Source organism: Engraulis encrasicolus, chromosome 6, assembly GCF_034702125.1.
Source record: "Engraulis encrasicolus isolate BLACKSEA-1 chromosome 6, IST_EnEncr_1.0, whole genome shotgun sequence".
Taxonomy (NCBI): domain Eukaryota; kingdom Metazoa; phylum Chordata; class Actinopteri; order Clupeiformes; family Engraulidae; genus Engraulis; species Engraulis encrasicolus.
Window position 1 is genome coordinate 43,496,819 of NC_085862.1, and position 21,069 is coordinate 43,517,887.

General features: G+C 43.3%; 1 protein-coding gene across 1 annotated transcript; it reads left to right on the forward strand.

The window, feature by feature from the left end:
• Positions 1–158: 158 nt before the first annotated feature.
• Positions 159–21,066, forward strand: si:ch211-198n5.11 (methylcrotonoyl-coenzyme A carboxylase 2). The gene is made up of 13 exons (XM_063201706.1): positions 159–263; positions 561–884; positions 1,238–1,434; positions 4,066–4,244; positions 5,403–5,483; positions 6,906–7,084; positions 8,395–8,593; positions 11,695–11,786; positions 13,601–13,757; positions 15,513–15,635; positions 16,225–16,349; positions 17,144–17,225; positions 20,798–21,066. Exons 1-13 carry the CDS (start codon positions 244–246, stop codon positions 20,882–20,884), a joined length of 1,845 nt encoding a protein of 614 aa, XP_063057776.1. The 5' UTR covers positions 159–243; the 3' UTR covers positions 20,885–21,066.
• The last annotated feature ends 3 nt before the right edge of the window (positions 21,067–21,069 follow it).

Genomic DNA, 21,069 nt, shown 5'->3' on the forward strand with positions numbered 1-21,069 from the left:
CACAACTTTTTTTAGATCCTCCTCACACTTTTTACAGTCTGGTTTTATTCGTTAATATTACTTGTCGAATAGCGCCCTCTAGTGCTATTTAGTGAGAATAGCATGGAATGGGCGTTCTTGCTTTGTTTCCTTCCAGACGTTTTTCAGTGTAACACCAGCCCACTTTTTTTGCAGGAGAGGGAAGACAAGTTGACGACTAGAACTAGCGAATACTAATATCATCTGTTTTGTACATTGATTGTCATGCACAGATGCATACTGAGGTAAGACATTAGCTTTTCATTCGAAGTGGTATGACTATTTGCAGATTTATCTCTAGGCGTGTCGATGTGAAAGTGACAGGAGAAATTCTTCGACAAGACTTGTGAATCCATAAACAACAAAAGTTATGCTAGTATTAGTGATACCATTGCCTTCTGCGAAAAGGTAAAACGAGATTATCACCCACTCAGAGACTTCTGTGTTCGAATCAGCAAAATGGTTCAGGACATTTGTGGTACGCATTATTGATTTCAATTGTCAATTCTCTGTTTCCCCGCTAATAACTTGTTTACATACAGGGGTTTGAGGTTCGAGGATTCTGTCGTTTTGTCTTCATGCATACGACAACAAAGGATTGCGGATAAAAAGTGGACTGTTTCTTTACGAAGTCGACCTTGTCATAGCATTCATTCATGGATATCGCCATCAACAACAGTACGGTGGCAACCTTTGACACACTTCGTGAGTGCACGAGCTCACCACCTAACACAGTCCAAGTGCATGAGCGCTGCACGGAGAAAACGTCTACCAAGTGCCTTTCCAGTCATAGACGGAGGTCTGAATCCCATTGTGAACCACGTATTTGAACTTAACCTACGGAATAGTCTGGTTTGCCAAGACAGGTATGTATTCCTTCCTTCATTCATTCATTCATTCATTGACTGGAGGGCAGCCGTGGCCTAATGGGTCAGAGGGTAGGCTACCTCTGGGTCCCGATAGCGCCATCCATGGCTCCCCTGAGCAAGGCACGCACCTAACCTCAAGTTGCATCCAGGGTCTGTAACAATACCCTGTAAATTAACTATACGTTGCTTTGGATAAAAGTGTCAGCTGCAGTTTAGTGCAATCAATGTAATGCATTCATTCTCTATCTCTCTCTCTATCTTTTGTATGTATTTCAATTTTCATTGGCATGTTTAGGCCTACCCGATTGTACCATGGTGATCTTAATTAACCTAATTTGACTGTCCTACAGATATCTCAAATACAAAGCGCAGGTGCAGAAAGGAGGTGGTGATAATGCCACCCTGCGTCACACCCAGAGGAACAAGAAGTTGTTGGTGAGGGAGCGCCTTCGACGGTTGCTGGATGATGAGGACTACCTCGAGCTGGCACCCTTCGCTGGACTGGGCCTGCCTTATGGCGATATACCCTCTGCTGGATGCCTCACTGGTGGGTCGAAGATGCTCTCATTACATACAGTAGCTCAGGGGTGGGGAACCTCTGTCTCGAGGGCCGTTTGTGGCCCTTGAGGCCGTTTTATCCGGCCCCCGATATAATTTTCATGTTATGCAGCTTCACATGAAATATGACAATGTGTAAAAGGAATCATAGAAAATGCATTTGCGATGCATTTAAGTTATATTCAGGGAACCTAGAGTAGGTAGAGTCTGTTTTAAAGGTGACTGCCTTCAATATGGTCCCTAAGTGCAGGGGGAAATACTGGTTTGTGTTCATAGTACGGCCCTCGGAGGACTTTTTCGGCCCTCGGATAAATTTGAAGTGGCCCTTTGAATGAAAAAGGTTCCCCACCCCTGTGAGTAGCTGTTGATGTTTTTGTCCAAAGCAGCTTTTTTTTTTCTTTAGGCTCATGGTATTGGTTATGGTCCCTGGATCGATGTGTGGTGCCTTTCTCAAGAGGATCTCAAATATGGGATTTCATCTTGCAACCTTAAAAGCCCAACTTCTCGTCTTTTCAAGATCTTTTTCATAAGAACATTGCCCCACTTGTATCCAAAGTTAAATCTGATCTTCAGAAATGGGATGTCTTGCAGCTGACCCTTGCTGGCAGAGTTAACTGTATCAAAATGAATATTTTGCCTAGATTTTTATTTGTGTTTCAATGTCTCCCTATTTTCCTCTCCAAATCTTTTTTCAGTCAGATAGACAAAATGGTGTCACAATTTATATGGAACAAGCAGAATCCTAGAATTTCTAAGGACTTTCTTCAAAGACAAAGACTAGAAGGTGGTTTAGCCCTGCCCAACCTCAGAAGTTACTATTGGTCAGCTAATATACATAAAATAACATATTGGATGCAATCCCCAGATACTAACTGGTGTGAGCTGGAAAGCAGATCATGTGTGTCAACCTCTTTACCAGCACTGGTCTCCTCTAATATACCTGTTAAAATGAAGCATTATACATCTAATCCTGTGGTCACCTCTACGTTAAAAATATGGAATCAATTTAGAAGGCATATTGACATCAAACACACTCTTCTATCACAGAACCCAATTTGTAACAACCATAACTTCCTGCCAGCGAAATTGGATCAGATGTTTACAGTATGGCATAGGAAAGGTCTACGAACCTTCGGTGACTTCTACGAAAATGAAACATTTTCAAGCTTCAATGACTTGTGTTCAAAATATGAACTTCCACAGACTGATTTATTCCGTTTTTTCCAAGTTCGCAACTATGCTAAGACAGTGTGCCCACAATTCCCTGTACTTCCTGAGAAATCACTGTTAGACTCTCTGTTGGAAGTCCCCTTTGGGATGAGAGGATGTACAGCACGGTTATACTCTATCATTATGTCAACAAACAAAGTCAAGATGGAAATTGTTAAAAGTCGCTGGGAAAAAGAGATTGGAATGGTTATTTCCGAGGACGTGTGGGAAGAGGCCTTAAAAAGAGTTAATGGCAGCACATCCTGTGCAAGACTGGGATTAATCCAATTTAAGGTAGTGCATCGTCTCCATTGGAGCAGAGCCAAGATTTCTTCTTTCTACCCACATATGGACAGTAGATGTGTTAGATGTCATGCAGGTGTAGCGGACCTGACACATATGTTCTGGTCCTGTCACACACTTACACAATATTGGTCAACGGTCTTCAATGTATTGTCTGAGGTTCTTGAGGTGAGAATAGAACCCTGTGTAATAGTGGCTATATTTGGGGTACCACCGGATGAAGTTGATGCTTGGACTAAAAAACAATGTAACATCATATCTTTTGTTACCCTATTGGCACGCAGGCAAATTTTGTTGAATTGGAAATCAAACACTCCACCGACTGCAGCACGGTGGCTGCAAGATGTGATGATGTTCTTACACTTGGAGAAAATTAAATTCACCATACGAAGGTCTGACAAGTTTCTGTCAGTGTGGGGACCTTTAATCTCATATTTTGATGGACTTGATACACTACCAAAGTAGTATGCCTTAATCAATCACTGTATCTGGTAGTTTTGGTACAACTACATTTATAGTATACAGGAGTAGCCAACTCCGCGTAATGTAAGCTGTAGCCATACATGGCTTTACACTTGATCTGAGTTTTATTTTTATTTTTTCATTTTATTTTTTATATGAACCTATACTTGTGATTTAACATTGGAATATTGTCTTTTTTTCCCTTATATAACATTTGTACTTTGTTTACTATTTAGGTCCAGTCAGGGTGGGTTGAGGGTGGTGGGTGGGATTATCAGTTCTGTGTTTAAAAAAAAGGAAAAAAAAGAAAGAAACAATGTAACTTTTCCTGTATATTTTTTATGCACTTTCAATAAAAACAAGCTTAAAAAAATAAAAAAGCCCAACTTCTCAACTATTAGCCTTTTTTATTATTTGACATTTATTTCACCAGGAAGGTCCCGTTGAGGTGTAAAACCTCTTCTTCCAGGGAGTTAAAGTCATTATTCAGGTGGTAGATGATGGTAATTATTGAGCAACTATTCTGCCCCGTGATTGCCTATTAATTTACGACATATGAATTAAATGTTATTAAATATGAATGTGTTACTCAGAAAACCTCTCACATCAATGCTTTTGCCTCATCTCCTCACAACCTGCTCCACAGGCATTGGCAAGATCAACGGGCTGTGGTGCGTGTTCATAGCCAATGATGCCACGGTGAAGGGTGGCACGGCATACCCCATCACCGTGAAGAAGCAGCTGCGTGCCCAAGACGTGGCCATGCAGAACCGGTTGCCCTGTGTCTACCTGGTGGACAGCGGGGGTGCCTTCCTCCCTCTCCAGGTCAGTCATAAGTAACTGAGGTGTTCCATGCAGTCTGCCCCTCGGGGTCTCGAACTCACCACCTCCTAGTCAGCTCATCGGTTCGGGTATGGGAGACACAGCACGGTACCACTGAGCTAAAGGACAAGTCCGATAGCTTAGCGCTACCGATACTGCATGAGGCTTCGTGAGGTAGGTTTACTAACGTTCCACGCCACACTCTGCTAGTTGGCCTACGTTACACTCGCCCCCCTAATCCTCACTCCCATCCGGGTCACGGCACCAGTGTAACTGAGGCGTTCCCGTGCAGTCCGACACTCGGGGTCTCAAACTCGCAAACTCCTAGTCAACGCATCGGATCGGGTATTGGAGGCACAGCACGATGCCGCTGAGCTAAAGGATCAGTTCGATAGCTCAGCGCTTCAGATACTGTCTGAGGATTCGGGAGGGAGGTTTACTAAATGTTCCACGCTACACTCTGCTAGTTGGTCACCATTACGCATAACAGTACATTATATTTTAGCAGACGCTTTTATCCATTTTAATGAAAATTAAGACTGTCAAAAAAGTATATTTCTAGCCCATTACAAAAGGTGCTGCAGGTGTCTGATATTTCCATTTACAGTAAATGCTCCTGATGCAGCCGCTGACATCCTCCTTGAGATGATTAAATAGCAATGCGATTCTGCTATAAAGCCGAAATTTGAGATATTTTGCACTTGTTACTAGTCAGACCCATTTAAGACAGATTTGATCGTATGTGGCCCCTGAACCGAAATGAGTTTGACACCCCCTGGTTTCGATTCTTCAGGACTTTCAGTTGCTTAATTCAAGCCTTTGGGTGGATAACTCCATTTTGCACATGCCTGAAGAAGACTGATGTATTGTGTAGCATTCTGGTCTATCTTCAGGGAATAGGAAATCCCAAACACTGTCCATTTAGCAAAAAAAAAAAAATCTTGGTACGCTTAGTCACAGATCTTTGTCAGGTTGCCTTGCCAGTACCTGTTGCAATGCAAATGATTTGTTCTTGGACAGTGTGTAGGAGTTATTAGCCTTAGTCCACACCTGAAGGAATTTAAAGCAACTCATCAGAAAGTGCTTTTTCTTATGCATAGGAGTACTGCAGCTTGTCTTGTGTGGAAATGTAACCTGAACTCTTGTCTCTTCTCCTCCTAGTCTGAAATATTCCCTGATAAAAATCAAGGTGGACGCACCTTCTACAATGAAGCCATAATGTCAGCTCTGAAGATACCCCAGGTAAAAAAAGAATTACTACTATAATAAAAAAAAACTAGTTGTGTCAAGTTGTTGGGTTTTTGTTTTGGATTTGTTTATGTTTTCAGGTTGCTTGTGTCTGGATTTTTGGTTTGGTTGACCCCTGTGCAATTTTCCTCAACTTGAAAAGGATGGCGTCTGAATGAGGTGTTAAGTGCAGGAGTTTTTTTATTTATTAAAGTTCATTGGTCATTTTCCAGTTCAGAGAAAACAATTCGAGGACAATCAAGGCTTGTGGGTCGTCTTTCCCCTAGGTAAAAAACCTAGAGGGAGACATACGAACAGAACAGAAATTGGAAAACAGAAATTAGTCACAGGTAATAAATGTGCAAAATGTTTGTGCAAATGCAAGCAATGTGCAAATATGCTGTTATAAATAATTAATCAGAAATAGACTTTCCAGCATTATCACATTACAACCCAGACTATAAATATGCCATACTGATTTTAAGACCGTTATAAATAAGATTGACCAAAAGTAAATACATTGATTTTTTGCCTACAAGTTACCCCACTATAAAGTGCCAAATGCACGCAAGTCTCGGAAGCCAAGTCATTAAACGAACACCGGAGTCACAAACATTACTTGTGCCCGGGTTTAGCTTACAATTACAACGAGAAAGATTTGCAACAGTGAAATGGTGCGTTCCCCAGGGTTGGGAGATGGGATGTTTCTGACCTCCTACTTGCTGAAATGCATTGGAACGCCTGTTGAAATGGAATGTTCAAGTCACAAGCTGGGGCAAAAGCGAAGCAAACCGACTTCGCCCCATTGACTATCGTGATGTCATCACAGCAATGGCAGCGCACATCACCATTCTATGGACAAATAAAGTTGATTCGGACAGGTTAACGGTTGCAAAACAGCCTATTAACTTTTCCAAGGTGTAGTTATATTGACATTGCGTATTTCAAAGATGAAATGCGGCTAAATGAAAATAACGCATGATGTTGTTTACATTGCTGACATCTTTGAGAAGTGGATATGTAGTTTTTGTCCCTCCATGTCTGTAGTTTGTTTGACTTGCTGGTTGGAACGCTTTCAAGTGGGAGGTAGCTGCCTTCTTGTTTATCATTTTTTTCCCGCGTGCATCTCTTACCAGTGGAATTAAGAATTAAAAATTAAAACAAACAGCCGCAGACCTGGTCTGACGCGACAATTTGTAATATTTGATATACTAATAAAATAATGTAAATTATTATTATTATTATAATGTAAATTATATTTACATATAATAGTATTATAATGTAAATTTAAAAAGAGCAAAAATCTATACAGCAAAGAATAGTTTTGAGTTAACTCATGAACACAATTGACCGCATATCCCCTTTTGCGCAATGCTTAATAACCAACCACTATTATGGTTGCCCCATTCCTCTGTACTACTCTCTATTGACCTGTAGGTGGCGATAGTGTGTGGCTCCTGCACGGCAGGTGGTGCCTACATCCCCACCATGGCAGAGGAGACGGTGATGGTGCACCGCATCGGGACCATCTTCCTGGGGGGGCCTCCCCTGGTGAAGGCTGCCACGGGGGAGGAGGTGTCCCCTGAGAACCTAGGGGGGGCCACACTACACGCAGAGTGAGTGGATGATTATTTAGAAAAGAGAGGATTAAGGAGGGGTGGAAGTAGAGAGATGTGGGGAATGGTGTCCTCTGATCAGAGCAGAGTATTGGCATTTAAACAGTCTGTTGAGAAGTTATCCTGTTACTGTAACATAACCAAGTGCCACTGACAGCTTTGGCTGCCCCCCACCACCACACACACACACACACACGCATGCACACACACACGCACGCACACACACACACAGTCCACCCACCACTCCCCACTTCCTTGATTGTAACTGCTATTACTATCATATGAGCCATCAGTATGTAGATAAAGATATATTTTACAAACCAGTGTGAGGTTAGGTTGACACCAAGAATAGGTTCAAGTATGAGTGAAAAGAAAAGTATGTCTCTGTGCACTATCACAACATTTGTGGTTGTAGTGTGTTTGCTAGAATTGGCTAAAAGATGAATACATTGGCAGAGTAATTTCCATCCAGGTTGAATATTAAGCCGGATTTTCCAGGCAAATCTAGCAGGAAACAGCTGAGCGTAAAGCCTGGGAGTCCTCCGCTTGTGTGCATATGGCACATTTGAAACAGATGCCCTGGGGGCCGTACAGGATTTCCTAGCTGTGCAGAGCAGACACCTAAATAACTGCAGCTGGTGGAGCAGTGCTGATTGGACGTGTGTGTGTGCGTGTGCGCCTTGCGCGCGCGTGTGTGTGCGTGCATGCGGGTGTGCGTGCGTGCGTGTATTAAATCGAAGTGAGAGTAAGATTTTTGTGTGTGGGTATTTGTAAGGGCTCATGGTGATATACGTGTATGTGTGTGTGTGTTGGTATTTGTGTGTTGACGATATCCCCAACACTGTCCATTTTGCAAAAAAATCGAGATTTGCTTAGTCACAGATCTTTGTCAGGTGACTTTGCCAGTACCTGTTGCAATGTGAACGATTTGCCAGCAGAGTGCACAGTGTGTAGGAGTTATTAGTACCCTTGTGCCTCTTTTCCACTGCCGTTTTTCTGGTAGGCTTACAGCTCGACAAAATGCGACTCGGCCACCACTGTTTGCTTTGCGATTGAGGCGTGTCTATTCAAAAAGTGGCGGTTGAGTTGCGCTGTGTTGAGCTGTAGGCCTACTAGAAAACCAGCAGTGGAAAAGAAGCATTTGTCCACACCTGAAGGAATCAAAAGCAACTCATCAGTAAGTGCTTCTTATGCATAGGAGAACTGCAGCTTGTCTTGTGTGTAAATTTAGTAATGTATTTGTGTGTGTGTGTGTGTGTGTGTGTGTGCGTGTCGATGACGATAATATCTGTGTCTGTGTTTTCATTCAGAGTGAGTGGCTGTGTGGACCACTTTTCTGCAGTGGAGCAGGATTCCTTTGAGTCGACCAGGAACATCATCTCCACGCTGAACTTCGAGTTGCCCGAGGAGGGAGAGGAGGATGGGGCCATAGAGGCACCTCTACACAGCGCTGACGACCTGATGGGCCTCGCTCCCAAGACATACCACCACAGCCTGGACGCCAAGCTGGTCAGTCAGTCAGTCAGTCAGTCAGTCAGCTGCCTGCAACATGGAAGCATTGAGCGCAGTTACATGCACCAAGTAGTCCGGTTTCAATCGGAATATTTTCGGCATTCAGTTTAAAACAAGCTTTGGAATATTCTGTTTACGTGTGCGCAAAGGCGTTCTGCAACCAGATTATTCCTGTGAACCGTGAATTTCTTCTTACAAAGTCAAATTTATTGGATGATGATTTGAAGATTATTCAATACCAAAATGACTTACAATTCATGTTGGCGTTCAGTGTTATTGGAGGAAGGAAGGTGAAAGTCCTGCTCCCGTTTCTTCCAATGGGGCGACGTTAGGCTTGTGAATTCAGACAAAATTGAATGCATATCTCAAATGTTTAGAGTTCAAATTGGATTTTCATGGGGTTTATCTATCTCGCCACCTTTGCACTTTACCAATCCCAGAGCTAGTGGGAGAGATCAGTTCATTGGCTGGAGGTAGAGCAGAGGTAGCCTCGCGACGCCATACATGTACTCCACCCAAAGATTTTGGCTCCGCACATCGTCTGGCAAAAGCCTCGAGCTCGGTTCTCTCAGTGTTTCGCCAATCAGCAAACAGTTGAAAGTGGTGACGTAGAACTCACCCGCGAGCTTCGTTACTGATTGGTTAAGGTAACTATATTCACACTTTCGTTTTGTTTTTTGTATGCTTTTGCGACGCTATAACGTAAAAGGCATGCTAATAAAGCACAATATGGGTTTTATGGAACTTCAATTAATTTAAATGATAGAGTAAGATCAGACCATCTCCCATCGTCCACGGAGACGGATTCCTCGTGGCTTTTGCCAGACTGATTGAAGGAGTCAACAGTCGGCTATTCGCCCAGGCTAGAGCAGAGGGCTATTTTGAGGAAAGGCGTTGGATGTGATTGATGGTTTCTACGGTGATATCGTAGTTTGGGGACACTCTCATGTGTGAGGGTGCAGAGAGTGGGGTGCATACAGTACGAGTCAGCACAGGGGAACAATGCCGAATAATATGATGCAATTCCTGGAAGATTGTGGCAAGGCGAATCTCCTTTAGTAATCGTCTGAAGCTAACCAGCCAAATGCTGACCACCTGCTGTGCAATAACTTAACATATATACATAACATATACAATAATACATATACTAATACAATACAATATTATACAAACAATAAAACACATTTTTTTTCAATATGCATACATATTTACATTTATAATATTGAACATATTATTATTATTCATGGGCTGTGGTTTGTTATTAGGGGCCAAGCAGCGAAGCTGGCGAGGGCCCCTAGTGTTTTAGTTCCCTCATTGACTCCAGTCAAAATTCTTCTCCCTCTGCAAGTCTATGGCAGCCCATAGAACCGTACATAGGAAAGTTATGAAAATTGGCACACTTATTCGAGGCAGCATCAACATTACCCGCAGCGATTTATAGGTCCCCAGCCCCAACGCTCTAGCGCCACTAGCAGGTCAAAGTTGCAGGTACAAAAATTTGGTATCCCTGGAATCTTTGACCCAGGACAAATCCGAGAACTAGTGATGATATTGTACCCTGCGTGTATAGTTTTCCCGCCATTTTGAATTTTGTAAAATTCAATAAAAATGCTATTTTTCCCGCAATTTTTGACCAATTCGCCCGAAACTTGGTATATAGTATCTCTGGACTGAGCTACACATGGGGTCTCAAGGAATATTGGATATCTTTTATCCTTTAGCCGTGACAGCCAATCATAATTGTCATAAAAGTGGTGAAACAGGAAGTGAGGTCATATCTCAGCAACCGTTTGTTGAATTAGGTTGGGATTTTGTACACACATAGTAGTCCATCCCATGACCTACCACAAAAGAAATCAGAACCCCAGCTCAAACTCTGTAGCGCCACCAGCAGGTCAAAATTTTAGCTACATTTTTGCCTGTAGCTTTTGAACCGTACTCCCAATTTTCAAAATATTGGTACACAGGTCATCTTCACACTATGTTGCACCCAGGTATGGATTTTCGTAACGATTGAAAAAACTATCAGCTCACAGCAGCCATTCAAAATTGTGGAAAGAATGGAGGGATTTTTTCTCATCTCTCTGTCCCCTTTGCCACCGGCACCTGCGCACGTTCACTGACACCATTCTCGGCAGGGGGTCTAGACACACAAGAGACGAGAGCTTATGTGTGTGCGTAGTTCTGCTATTGCTCTAAAGTGTCAACCAAAGCCCCACTGCCCCAGCCACGCACATACCCCACCCCACACACACAGACAGAGGGAGAGGGATAGAGAGGGAAGGAGGGAGAGAGGGAAGGAGGGAGGGGGAGAGAGAGAGAGAGAGACCATTGTTGTTCTCTCGCGCACACACACACACACACACACGCACGCACGCACGCACGCACGCACACACACACACACACACACACACACACACACACACACACGTTACTTCTATGTACACCAATTCCTCAGACCAGTCTCTCAAAAGGCTGGCCAACATTACATTGCACCCTACATGATTCTTATGTTTAGGATTTCAAGGACATATCTATTTTCAGTAGGCTCCTGATTCTTTTCCATAATATTGTGTCATATAAACAATTTTACTAAATAGAATGATCACAGAGGATTATAATTGCTGTCCAAAAAGCAAGCCTCTCAAGTATAGAAATTACTTGCTGATATTTTATAGAGTAATTTGAGAGGGAATGTTAATGTGTTACTCAATGTAAATCAAGGGCAGCACAGGCCCTGCCGTGGCCAACCGGTAGGGCACTCGTCTATCATGCGGTTGACCCGGGTTTGATTCCCAGCCCAGGTCCTTTGCCGACCCTCCCCGGCTCTCTCCCCATTTTCCCCTCCAAGGAATGCAAGGGCTAGGGCTGCAGTTCCTTCTGTTGCCGTGGCGACTTTGGCAAGTTTACTGCTTGGCCCCGCATTGCTGCTTGCAGCTATATTTGTTTGTATATGAAGTTGATGAATATTAATCCTTATAAATGCAATACGAGTCCCTACAAATGCCCTAGCAGCTAAGATCTTCTCATTTCCAGCCTCTCCCTGTCACTCAGCTCTTCACACTCTCATTCATTCATGATAATGTTTTGTTTTTCAGATCGTGAGTCGACTTACAGATGGCAGCAAGTTCCAGGAGTTCAAAGGCCGCTACGGGACCACGCTTCTCACCGGCTTTGCCAAGATCGAAGGGTAACTTGACACAGTGGTTGATTTTTTTTAATTATTTTTTTAAACACTAATGACTTCACATCTCAAAAACAAGCATGTTGAAGGTGACCAGAGGTCTGTATCTTAGTATTACACGTTGTCATTTTCACACATCCATCTGCTGTTTATTCAGCGCATTGTTTCATGGAAATGATGGACCTTTTATGTAACACTACAACTCCAACAGGTAGAGCTATTCTGGTTTGATGTAGGCAGGTTTTCATCCAAGATGTACATTTTTGTTGTCCATTTTAAATCCATAAACTTTGTAGAGTGCCCTCAGCGCTACGAGAGTAAAAGACACTGGGTGCTATTTCCAAAAGAAATAGCAGCACTCCTGCTCACTGTTTGAAGTTTATTGCCCGACACTGAAGACGTCTTATGAGCAATACATTTCAAACAGTGGCTAGGATTGATATCCCTTCCCTTTTTTAAAATCTATTTTAAATCCCAATTTTATGTGGTCTTCAAAACCCTTTATAAACGTGATCATGGCCGTAACTACCATTGAGGACACAGAGGTCATGTCTTCTGTAATTTTTTCAGACATTTATATGATCAACAATGATAAATTCAGTCTGTACACGCCACCCTCATGCCATCGTCAAGGCAGTGATTAATGAAAACAAACTTAACAGTTTGACTGAAGAGTTTGAAGCATTCTAAATGTACAGTATGTGGTACAGCACGTAGTATTTGACCTCGGTATTTGAAAATGTCTCGTTACGGCCCTAAGCATGACGTTTGCCATCCTAATCAGGTCTGTGCCAGGGATCCGTTTCTCGATTCTTGTCGTTGCTAACCGTCTTAAAACCGTCTTACCATTCCCTTGGATTCAGTGGTGAGCGTCGCTGTCGAGAGAGAGTTAAGTCGCTCTTACGAAGGACGTTGCTACCGTCGTTAGCAAAGACTCTTTCGAGATACGGACCCCAGAGTAGTACACAACAGTGTGACTTTGACCCTGTTTACATATTGACACCTTTTACATTCGTTTAGGCCTTTTGTTTACATGTAAATGGAGTTTTGGCTCCCTAAAATGGACAATTTCAAAATCAAAAGATATAAGTGGAGATTTCTAAAACGCCCCAGTCACAATGGTTTTCTTTTATCCACATTCCATGTAAACGGGATCAAAATATATGAACGGAACAAAAAAAATATCCGCAGGCGTGTAACCAAAGTCTAAGGCTCTTGTTTCCCAGGTCAGGTCACTGTGTCCCCCCCCTATCCTACCTCCTGTCCACTGAACCATGTCCTTGGTTATCCTGTGTGTGTGTGTGTGAGAGAGAGAGAGAGAGAGAGAGAGAGAGAGAGAGAGAGAGAGAGAGAGAGAGAGAGAGAGAAAGAAAGAAAAGGATCTTCGATTAGGCCGCAGCCTCACTGCACTCCACACAGCCTGGGAACAGGAGAGAGAGAGAATAAGTCTCTCTAGGCCTCTTTTATCTAGTCTCACAAAGAGACGCCCCCCCACCCTTTTTTTGTTCTCTTCTTTCCTTCGTCTTCTTCCTACTCGCTGAGAACTGCTAGTTGCCATGGCAGCAGAGTGCTCTCTGTGGATGCAGAGAATTGCAGCGAGAGGGAGAATCAGGTGATATTGCACTAGTAGGAATCAAGTCGACTGGATGGTAGATTACTGGATAACACACACACACACACACACACACACACGCCAAAGCCTCCTCATCATCGCTGCACTTCATCCCTATAGTGTGTATTCTCTGCTGAAATCCCCAATGGGAACTTAAGTTTATCTCCTGTGTGTGTGTGCATGTGCGTGTGTGTGTGTGTACGTGCAGGCAGCTGGTGGGCATAGTGGCGAGTAACGGGGAGCTGACGTACGAGGCGTCCCTGAAGGGAACTCACTTTGTCACGCTGTGCGACCAGAGGGACGTCCCCCTCGTATTCCTCCAGAACACGGCGCCCGAACCCGGCATGACACTCTCTACACACAAGGTACAGTAGGAAGACACACACACACACATCATCCCCCTTTATATTCCTCCAGAGCATGGTACCCGAGTCTGGCCTGACACTGTCCACACACAAGGTAGAAACGACCCCATACACACACACACACACTCGCCACAAACTCCACCCCTTCAAAGTCCTCCAGAAGACGGAACCCAAAAGGCGGCATTACACTCTCCATACACAAGGGAACAATCATACACGCACCACACACACACGCCACACACACACATAAACACACGTCACAAACTCCATCCCCTCCATCAAGTCTGGGCTGACACTGCCTACAGTCAACTCACAAGGTGGGGAGGAACACTCAAACACAAATTCACACGCACACGCACACTCCCCTGGAGCCCGCACTGAAACTGTCCATATACACAGCACTGTGGGAACAACCGACACCCCCACATATACAAACACGCATGCACACACACACACGCGTGCACACACACACTCCATTTCCTCCCCCTTACACTTACTCTCGAACACTCTCATCAGTGCTGTGGAATGCACAGCATCAGTGAGTACCAGAGACCATCCATCCATCCATCCATCCATCCATCCATCCATTCATTCATTCATTCATTCATTCATTCATTCATTCATTCATTCATTCATTCATTCATTCATTCATTCATCCATTCATCCATTCATCCATTCATCCATTCATTCATTCAGCTGCGCATCTAAGGACAGCAGCAGCTTTAGGCCTCAATGGGATATTCACTAATGAGCACAGTCAGGTAATCACTTAACCAGGTAGTTGGTAAACAAGATGTACTGTGTGTTGTTGCATATAAATGCAAGCATACAGTCTGGCGCGCGCACACACTTTCGCAGGGACGGACCGAGAGGCACACTCGCGCACACACACACACGTGCACTGACGCACACACACCTGACGCACGCACACACGCACGCACACGCACACGTACACACAGTCACAAACTTGAATACACACACATAGACACAGTCACAAACTTGCATGCACACGCACGCACGCACACACACACACACACACACACACACACACACACACACACACACACACACACACACACACACACACACTGCTAGGGAGTCCTGTGGGAATGGTGGTGTTGTTAGAGTGTGGTTGTGGAATGTAGCTGTGCTGGGTGAGGAGGATTAGGCAGAGCTCTGCTGACACTTGGACAGCATGTGTGAGCTCTAGCACGCTCGCTCTGTCTCTCTCTCTCTCCATACACTCATTCCTCTCAGATAAACACACACACATACACACACACACACACTCCCACTTGTTTAGCTCTTTCTCTCTATTCTTCAACACCCACAAACACGTACACATAGGCACACACATGCACAAGAACACATGCACTGTGCACAGCCTTTCTCTCTCTCTATTCTCCCTTGAACGAACACACACACACACACACACACACACACACACACACACACACACACACACACACACACACACACACACACACACACACACACACACACACACACACACACACACACACACACACACACACACACAATGTATCTCTTCTGCTCTTCTTGCATAGACGATCCACAGTAATGATATCTTCTCTCTCCCTTGCGGACAAGCTTGGGGCATTACTTGAGTGACATGGAAAAAATATATTTTCTTGGGACTTTGAGACCAGCTATTTAATAACAGTTTACCTGCCTCTCTCTCTTTGTCCCTTTCTCTCTCTTTCTCTGCCTTCTGTTTTTTTCCCTTTCTCATAGGCTGAGGCGAACACCAATCGTCTGAAGGCTCAGGGGTCCATGATGTCAGCGGTGGCCTGCGCCTCAGTGCCGAAGATCACCGTGGTGATCGGGGGTTGCCATGGGGCTGACAGTTATGCCATGGTAATGCAGACACAAATAAATTGCTAAGTAAAAAACGATTCATTGTGTTATGATGGAGATGTCTTTAAATATCACACTGACTCCGTATGCTATAAGATACTGCCAGGGCCCCCACAAATAGCTGTGTGCAAAACTAGACGACTTTCAATTTAGTGTCTTTCCTCCATAATGGTATCTCTGAAAAGAGAATCAAAAGAGCCTTTTTTTGGTGTGGTCTGCATAATGGTGTCATGAAACCGGCACAAGACTGACATCACACATGTCAGGAACATTAATGACACATTATTAATCTTTATGATTGTTGTCATAATGTGTCATTCGGTTTTTGGAATGTCAAGTTGACATTGTTTTGAGTGTCATGACATTCCAGAAACCAAATCAAAGAAAGTGTTGCCGAGCCTTAAATTGCATGGTTTTAAGCCCGTAATTTACATATACATAGCAATACCACTGCCTGAGGAGATGCAGTGGTCTTCCCCTGACACACATTTATTTTACCGCATGTACAGGTACAAGTATTTCTTCGCACGTTCTGGTTGACTAATAAGCTCCAGGTTGTCTTACTCGTATTTGGGTGTTTTGTTTTCAGTGTGGAAGGGCATTTGACCCCAATTTCCTCTTCCTGTGGCCCAATGCCAGAGTGTCCCTGGTGGCGCCGGGATGCTCAGAAGCACTCGTGCCTGAGGAGGAGGAGGCTGCACGGCTCGACAACAAGTAGGATATCTCCCACTCTCTCCTTCTCCCTCTATCCGTCTCTCTTTCTCCCTCTATCACTGTCTTGCTCTGTCTCTCTTTCGCTTTCTCTCTCCTTCTCACGGTCCCCCTCTCTCTCTTTCTTTCTTTCTCTCTCTCTCTCTCTTTCTCTCTCTCTCTCCCTCCTTGACCCTATTAAAAACTGCAGCTCTATTGACTTTGCCTTCAGCAAACACCACTTCTTTACTTTATAGTTGTCCAAGAATTCAGTGAACTGGACTTGTGAAATAAGGGAATGTCCTTAGCAAGTGTGGCGCTGCTAAGAGGAAGCCGAGGGCATTCAGTGCGTTCAGACGAGGGCATGAAGCTTCTGCGCTCTCGGCTGGGCATTAAGTGCATGATGAACTCACAGAGTATACACTAGAAAAACCCAGTTGAGGGTATTGAGGGTTACACGGTTTGTAAGTGTGTACAAATTACTGCACTGTACCAGATGTTAATCATGTCCTGTCGTATCTTGAGATTTTTCTGCTTATGTCATTCCATTTGTTCCACAGTCATGTTTGCTAATAACAAATCCGGTACACATAAGTCACTTGGTACTGTACTTACAGAGAAATAATGGTGGGCCCAAGTTGACAAAAATGACAAACACTAACTTTCAGTTGAAAACAAAACGTCCTACCATGACAACAAACCATTAACCAACTAAGCAGAACGTTTTTGGTAGACTTTGGGTTAGAAGAGGCAACTATAAGGATGGTGTTTAAAAGTTTGTGACAGTGTGTTATGTTGGTGCTGCTGTTGCTGTGTAGGCTAGAGGAGGAGAGCTGTGCCTTCTTCTCGTCTGGGAGACTATGGGATGATGGAGTGATCCTGCCCCAAGACACAAGGAAGGTAAACATAATACACAGCTCACTGACAACCATTCTCACTGTGGAAGGGGCCAATGCTGTCAATCTTTACCTAGTTCAGTACTGTGTCACATTGGGTAACTTGAGGTCACCAATACCAATGAGCAACCAAAGCAAACATACAGGACCGGGAATAGGCCATCTGACATTTTTCAAGTTTAGCTTCACATCTTTCTTTAAAGCGTTGCATTGATAAAGGAGTGGGGTTGAAATCAAGCTAATTTTGCATCACGGTCACACACGTATGTTATATTCAGCTAGGATAATGTCTGCGTATGCCACTGATCATTGAGTTGATATGGTGCATAATATAATGTCAGTTACATTCATTAGAGGTCAAAGTTTAACCTAGTACACACATGCTTCCATCACACACACAACCCAATATGGACACAGGACCGTGTCAGTCGGTGAAATGTGTAATATCATGGACACCGACCGGACACTGTCAAAACTGGTCCGAATCCCAGCCCAGACTAAATGTACAGTATATACAGTGCCCTCCATTATTATTGGCACCCCTGGTTGAGATGTGTTTTTTAGCTTCCAATTATTATTATTTTTCTCTAAATAATATGGGACCTTAATAGAAAAAAAGAGAAAAATCCAACCTTCAATACAAGTGCATTTATTCAGTGGGGAAAAAATCCCACATAAAGAAATAATTATTTGACATCAAATAATGTGTGTCACAATTATTAGCACCCCTGTTGTTAATATTTTGTACAACCCCCTTTTGCCAACAAAACAGCACCTAATCTTCTCCTATAATGTTTCACAAGATGGGAAAAGACAGAAAGAGGGATCTTCAGCCATTCCTCTTTGCAGAATCTCTCTAAATCATCCAGAGACCTGGGTCCCCTCCTCTGTACTCTCCTCTTCAGCTCACCCCACAGGTTCTCAATGGGGTTGAGGTCTGGGGACTGAGATGGCCATGGGAGGAGCTTGATTTTGTGTCTGGTTAACCATTCAGTGTTTCCCACAGAAATTTTGGAAACTATGGGGCAGCCGGGGTTTTTTTTCCCGGGGGGGGTCTTTTCACGCGGGCCTTTGGGGGGGGGGGGTGGGAGATGTATTCACGCAGTGTAAATGCAAAATGGCAAAACAATGAGTACAGTATGACATTGGCGCATGGAGAAACTATAGGCCTAGGCCTACATTTCAGCCATTTATACTTTGAGAAATAAGGCTACATAACATTTTACCCATGATATTAGTAGTACATTGTCATTTATATTTAAAAAAACAAATGCAGTACAGTGTATCATTTCTGTTTACAACACAGTTTCATTCATCCCTCATGCAGGGGTCTATGTAATGAAAAAAATAATAAAACAAAATAGGACCAGAGATAAGAATTTAAGAGTACACATAGGCGTACACATTCTACATGAGGGGTGCTGGTCACAGGGCCTGTTTTTCAAAATTCCTCATTAAAAGGGCTGAACAACATATTACACATTTATGTCTATATTCACATTCATTACACATTCATTTCTATAAGCAGCCCGATGTCTCCTTTGCCGTGTCAATGAAGGCCTGTCACCTAACTCATTACAACTGTAAAAGAAAGCCTGGGGAGTGTTAGTAAACTCATCCCAACTGTCCCTTCTCTGAAGGTTTTTTTTATTGCTCCCAAACCCAAGTTAACTACAACAACTTGACTAGGCTTTTGATCCCTCTGTCTTTCAAGCACTTGTGGTTTTCTCTGTAGGATGTATTTACTCCAGGAGGAAAATGCGAAGGAAATCGTAATTTAAATCGTTTTTAACAAAAACGGAAATCGTAAAAAAATAAAAAAAAATTAAAAAAAAGTTAAAAATTTTTTTTTTTTTTTTTTTTACATTTTCGGAAACTATGGCGGCCAAATTTAAACTATGGCGGGCCGCCATAGTTTCCTCAATGTATGGGAAACACTGCCATTTCTGTGTAGATTTGGCCATATGTTTAGGGTCATTGTCTTGCTGAAAGACCCAGTGACGACCCATCTTCAGCTTTTTGGCAGAGGGCAACAGATTTTGATTTAAAATGTCCTGGTATTTCAAAGCATTCATGATGCCATGCACCCTAACAAGCTTCCCAGGGCCTTTGGAAGCGAAACAGCCCCACAGCATCACTGACCCACCCCCATACTTCACAGTGGGTATGAGGTGCTTTTCAGCATGCGTATCTTTCGTGGCACGCCAGACCCACTTAGAGTGTTTGCTGCCAAAAAGCTCAATCTTGGTCTCATCTGACCAAAGCACACGGTCCCAGTTGAAGCCCCAATACCGCTGGGCGAACTCCAGACGTTTGCGTTTATGATTGTGGGTGAGGAAAGGTTTTCTCCGTGCATGTCTCCCAAACAGCTTGTTGGCGTGTAGACAGCGCCTGATGGTTGATTTGGAGACTTTGTGACCCCAGGATGCTACCATTTGTTGTAATTCTGTAACAGTGAGCTTTGGAGATATTTTGATTTCTCTTACCATCCTCCTCACTGTTCGTGGTGGCAAAATAAACTTGGGTCCTCGTCCAGGCTTGTTTACCACTGTTCCAGTTGTTTTGAACTTCTTAATTATTCCTCTCACAGTAGATATGGGCAGCTGCAGTTGAGTGGCAATCTTCTTGTAGCCTCTGCCTGACCTGTGAAGGTCGACGCACATCTGCCTCACTTGTATGCTGTGTTCCTTTGTCTTTCCCATGTTTAAGAGTGGATAAGAGAAATGGCCTCGGTGTCACGTCATAGTTATACCCCAGGGAAACAGGAAGTGATGAATTACTAATTAAATGTTCCTACATACTCTGGTAAACTTTGTAAACTACTGTAGAAATGACAGAAATGCTTCAATTATATTTATTTCCTGGGAATTGTTAAGGGTGCCAATAATTGTGGAACAGGTGATTTAATGAAAAATAATTATTTTTTAGTCAGGGATTTTTTTTATTTTCCTACAATTCATTTGAGTTGAAGGCTACATTTTCCTAAAATTTTCAGTGTGACAGTATTCTTCTGCAATAAACACTGAATTTATTTTAAGGCTTTTAACACATCTCAACCAGGGGTGCCAATTATGGAGGGCACTGTATAGTAGAACGCAAGACAGTAGAGATGCTAGTGATGCGTACAGACAATCCCAGTGCGGTTGGATAATCACCAATACAAAACTGTGATTCTGTACTGTCCAGAAACTAAGGTGACCCCAATGAAAAAAAAGATGACCCATCTCAAGAGGAATTCCCTATGTGAAATAAATAATAATAATGGCAACAAATAAATAACAAAACGGACTGACCAACTGTGTTCCGATGAGGATCACAGTCTGGTCAACTCTTCTGCGGCCCTGTTTGACTCAACAGAGTCGCCACCACAGGAATTCCATAATGAAAACCAGCTGGGGCTGTCTCAAATGGAAAAGTTTTCAATCCTGCTGCACATAATCATTGGAGCGCACAAGGCGCATTCTCTCCCTGCTTAAGATGTTAGTGTTAGATCAGCTTTAGGCCTGTTTACTTGAGTGGGATACATCATACGAATGCATGTCTGTCTAAAGAGCATGTGTTTGTTTTTTTGTGTAGGTTTTGAGCAACTGTTTAAAAATCATCAAACAACAAGAGTACCAGATCTCCAAGGAGAGACAGCGAACTCCATTACTGCGACTTTAAGCCTACCTCTGTAACAACGGTGCCTCTTTCAGGGATGATTTTTTTTCTGCTCGTCTCAGAAGCCTTTTGTTTTAACCACCCAAGTGCTAATCCTTTTTAACTGTATGCCTGTAATTTATTAGCTGACAAATAGACAATGCAAAGTCGTTTGTTTTGTAAAGAATAAAAATGATTTCTTTTTACTC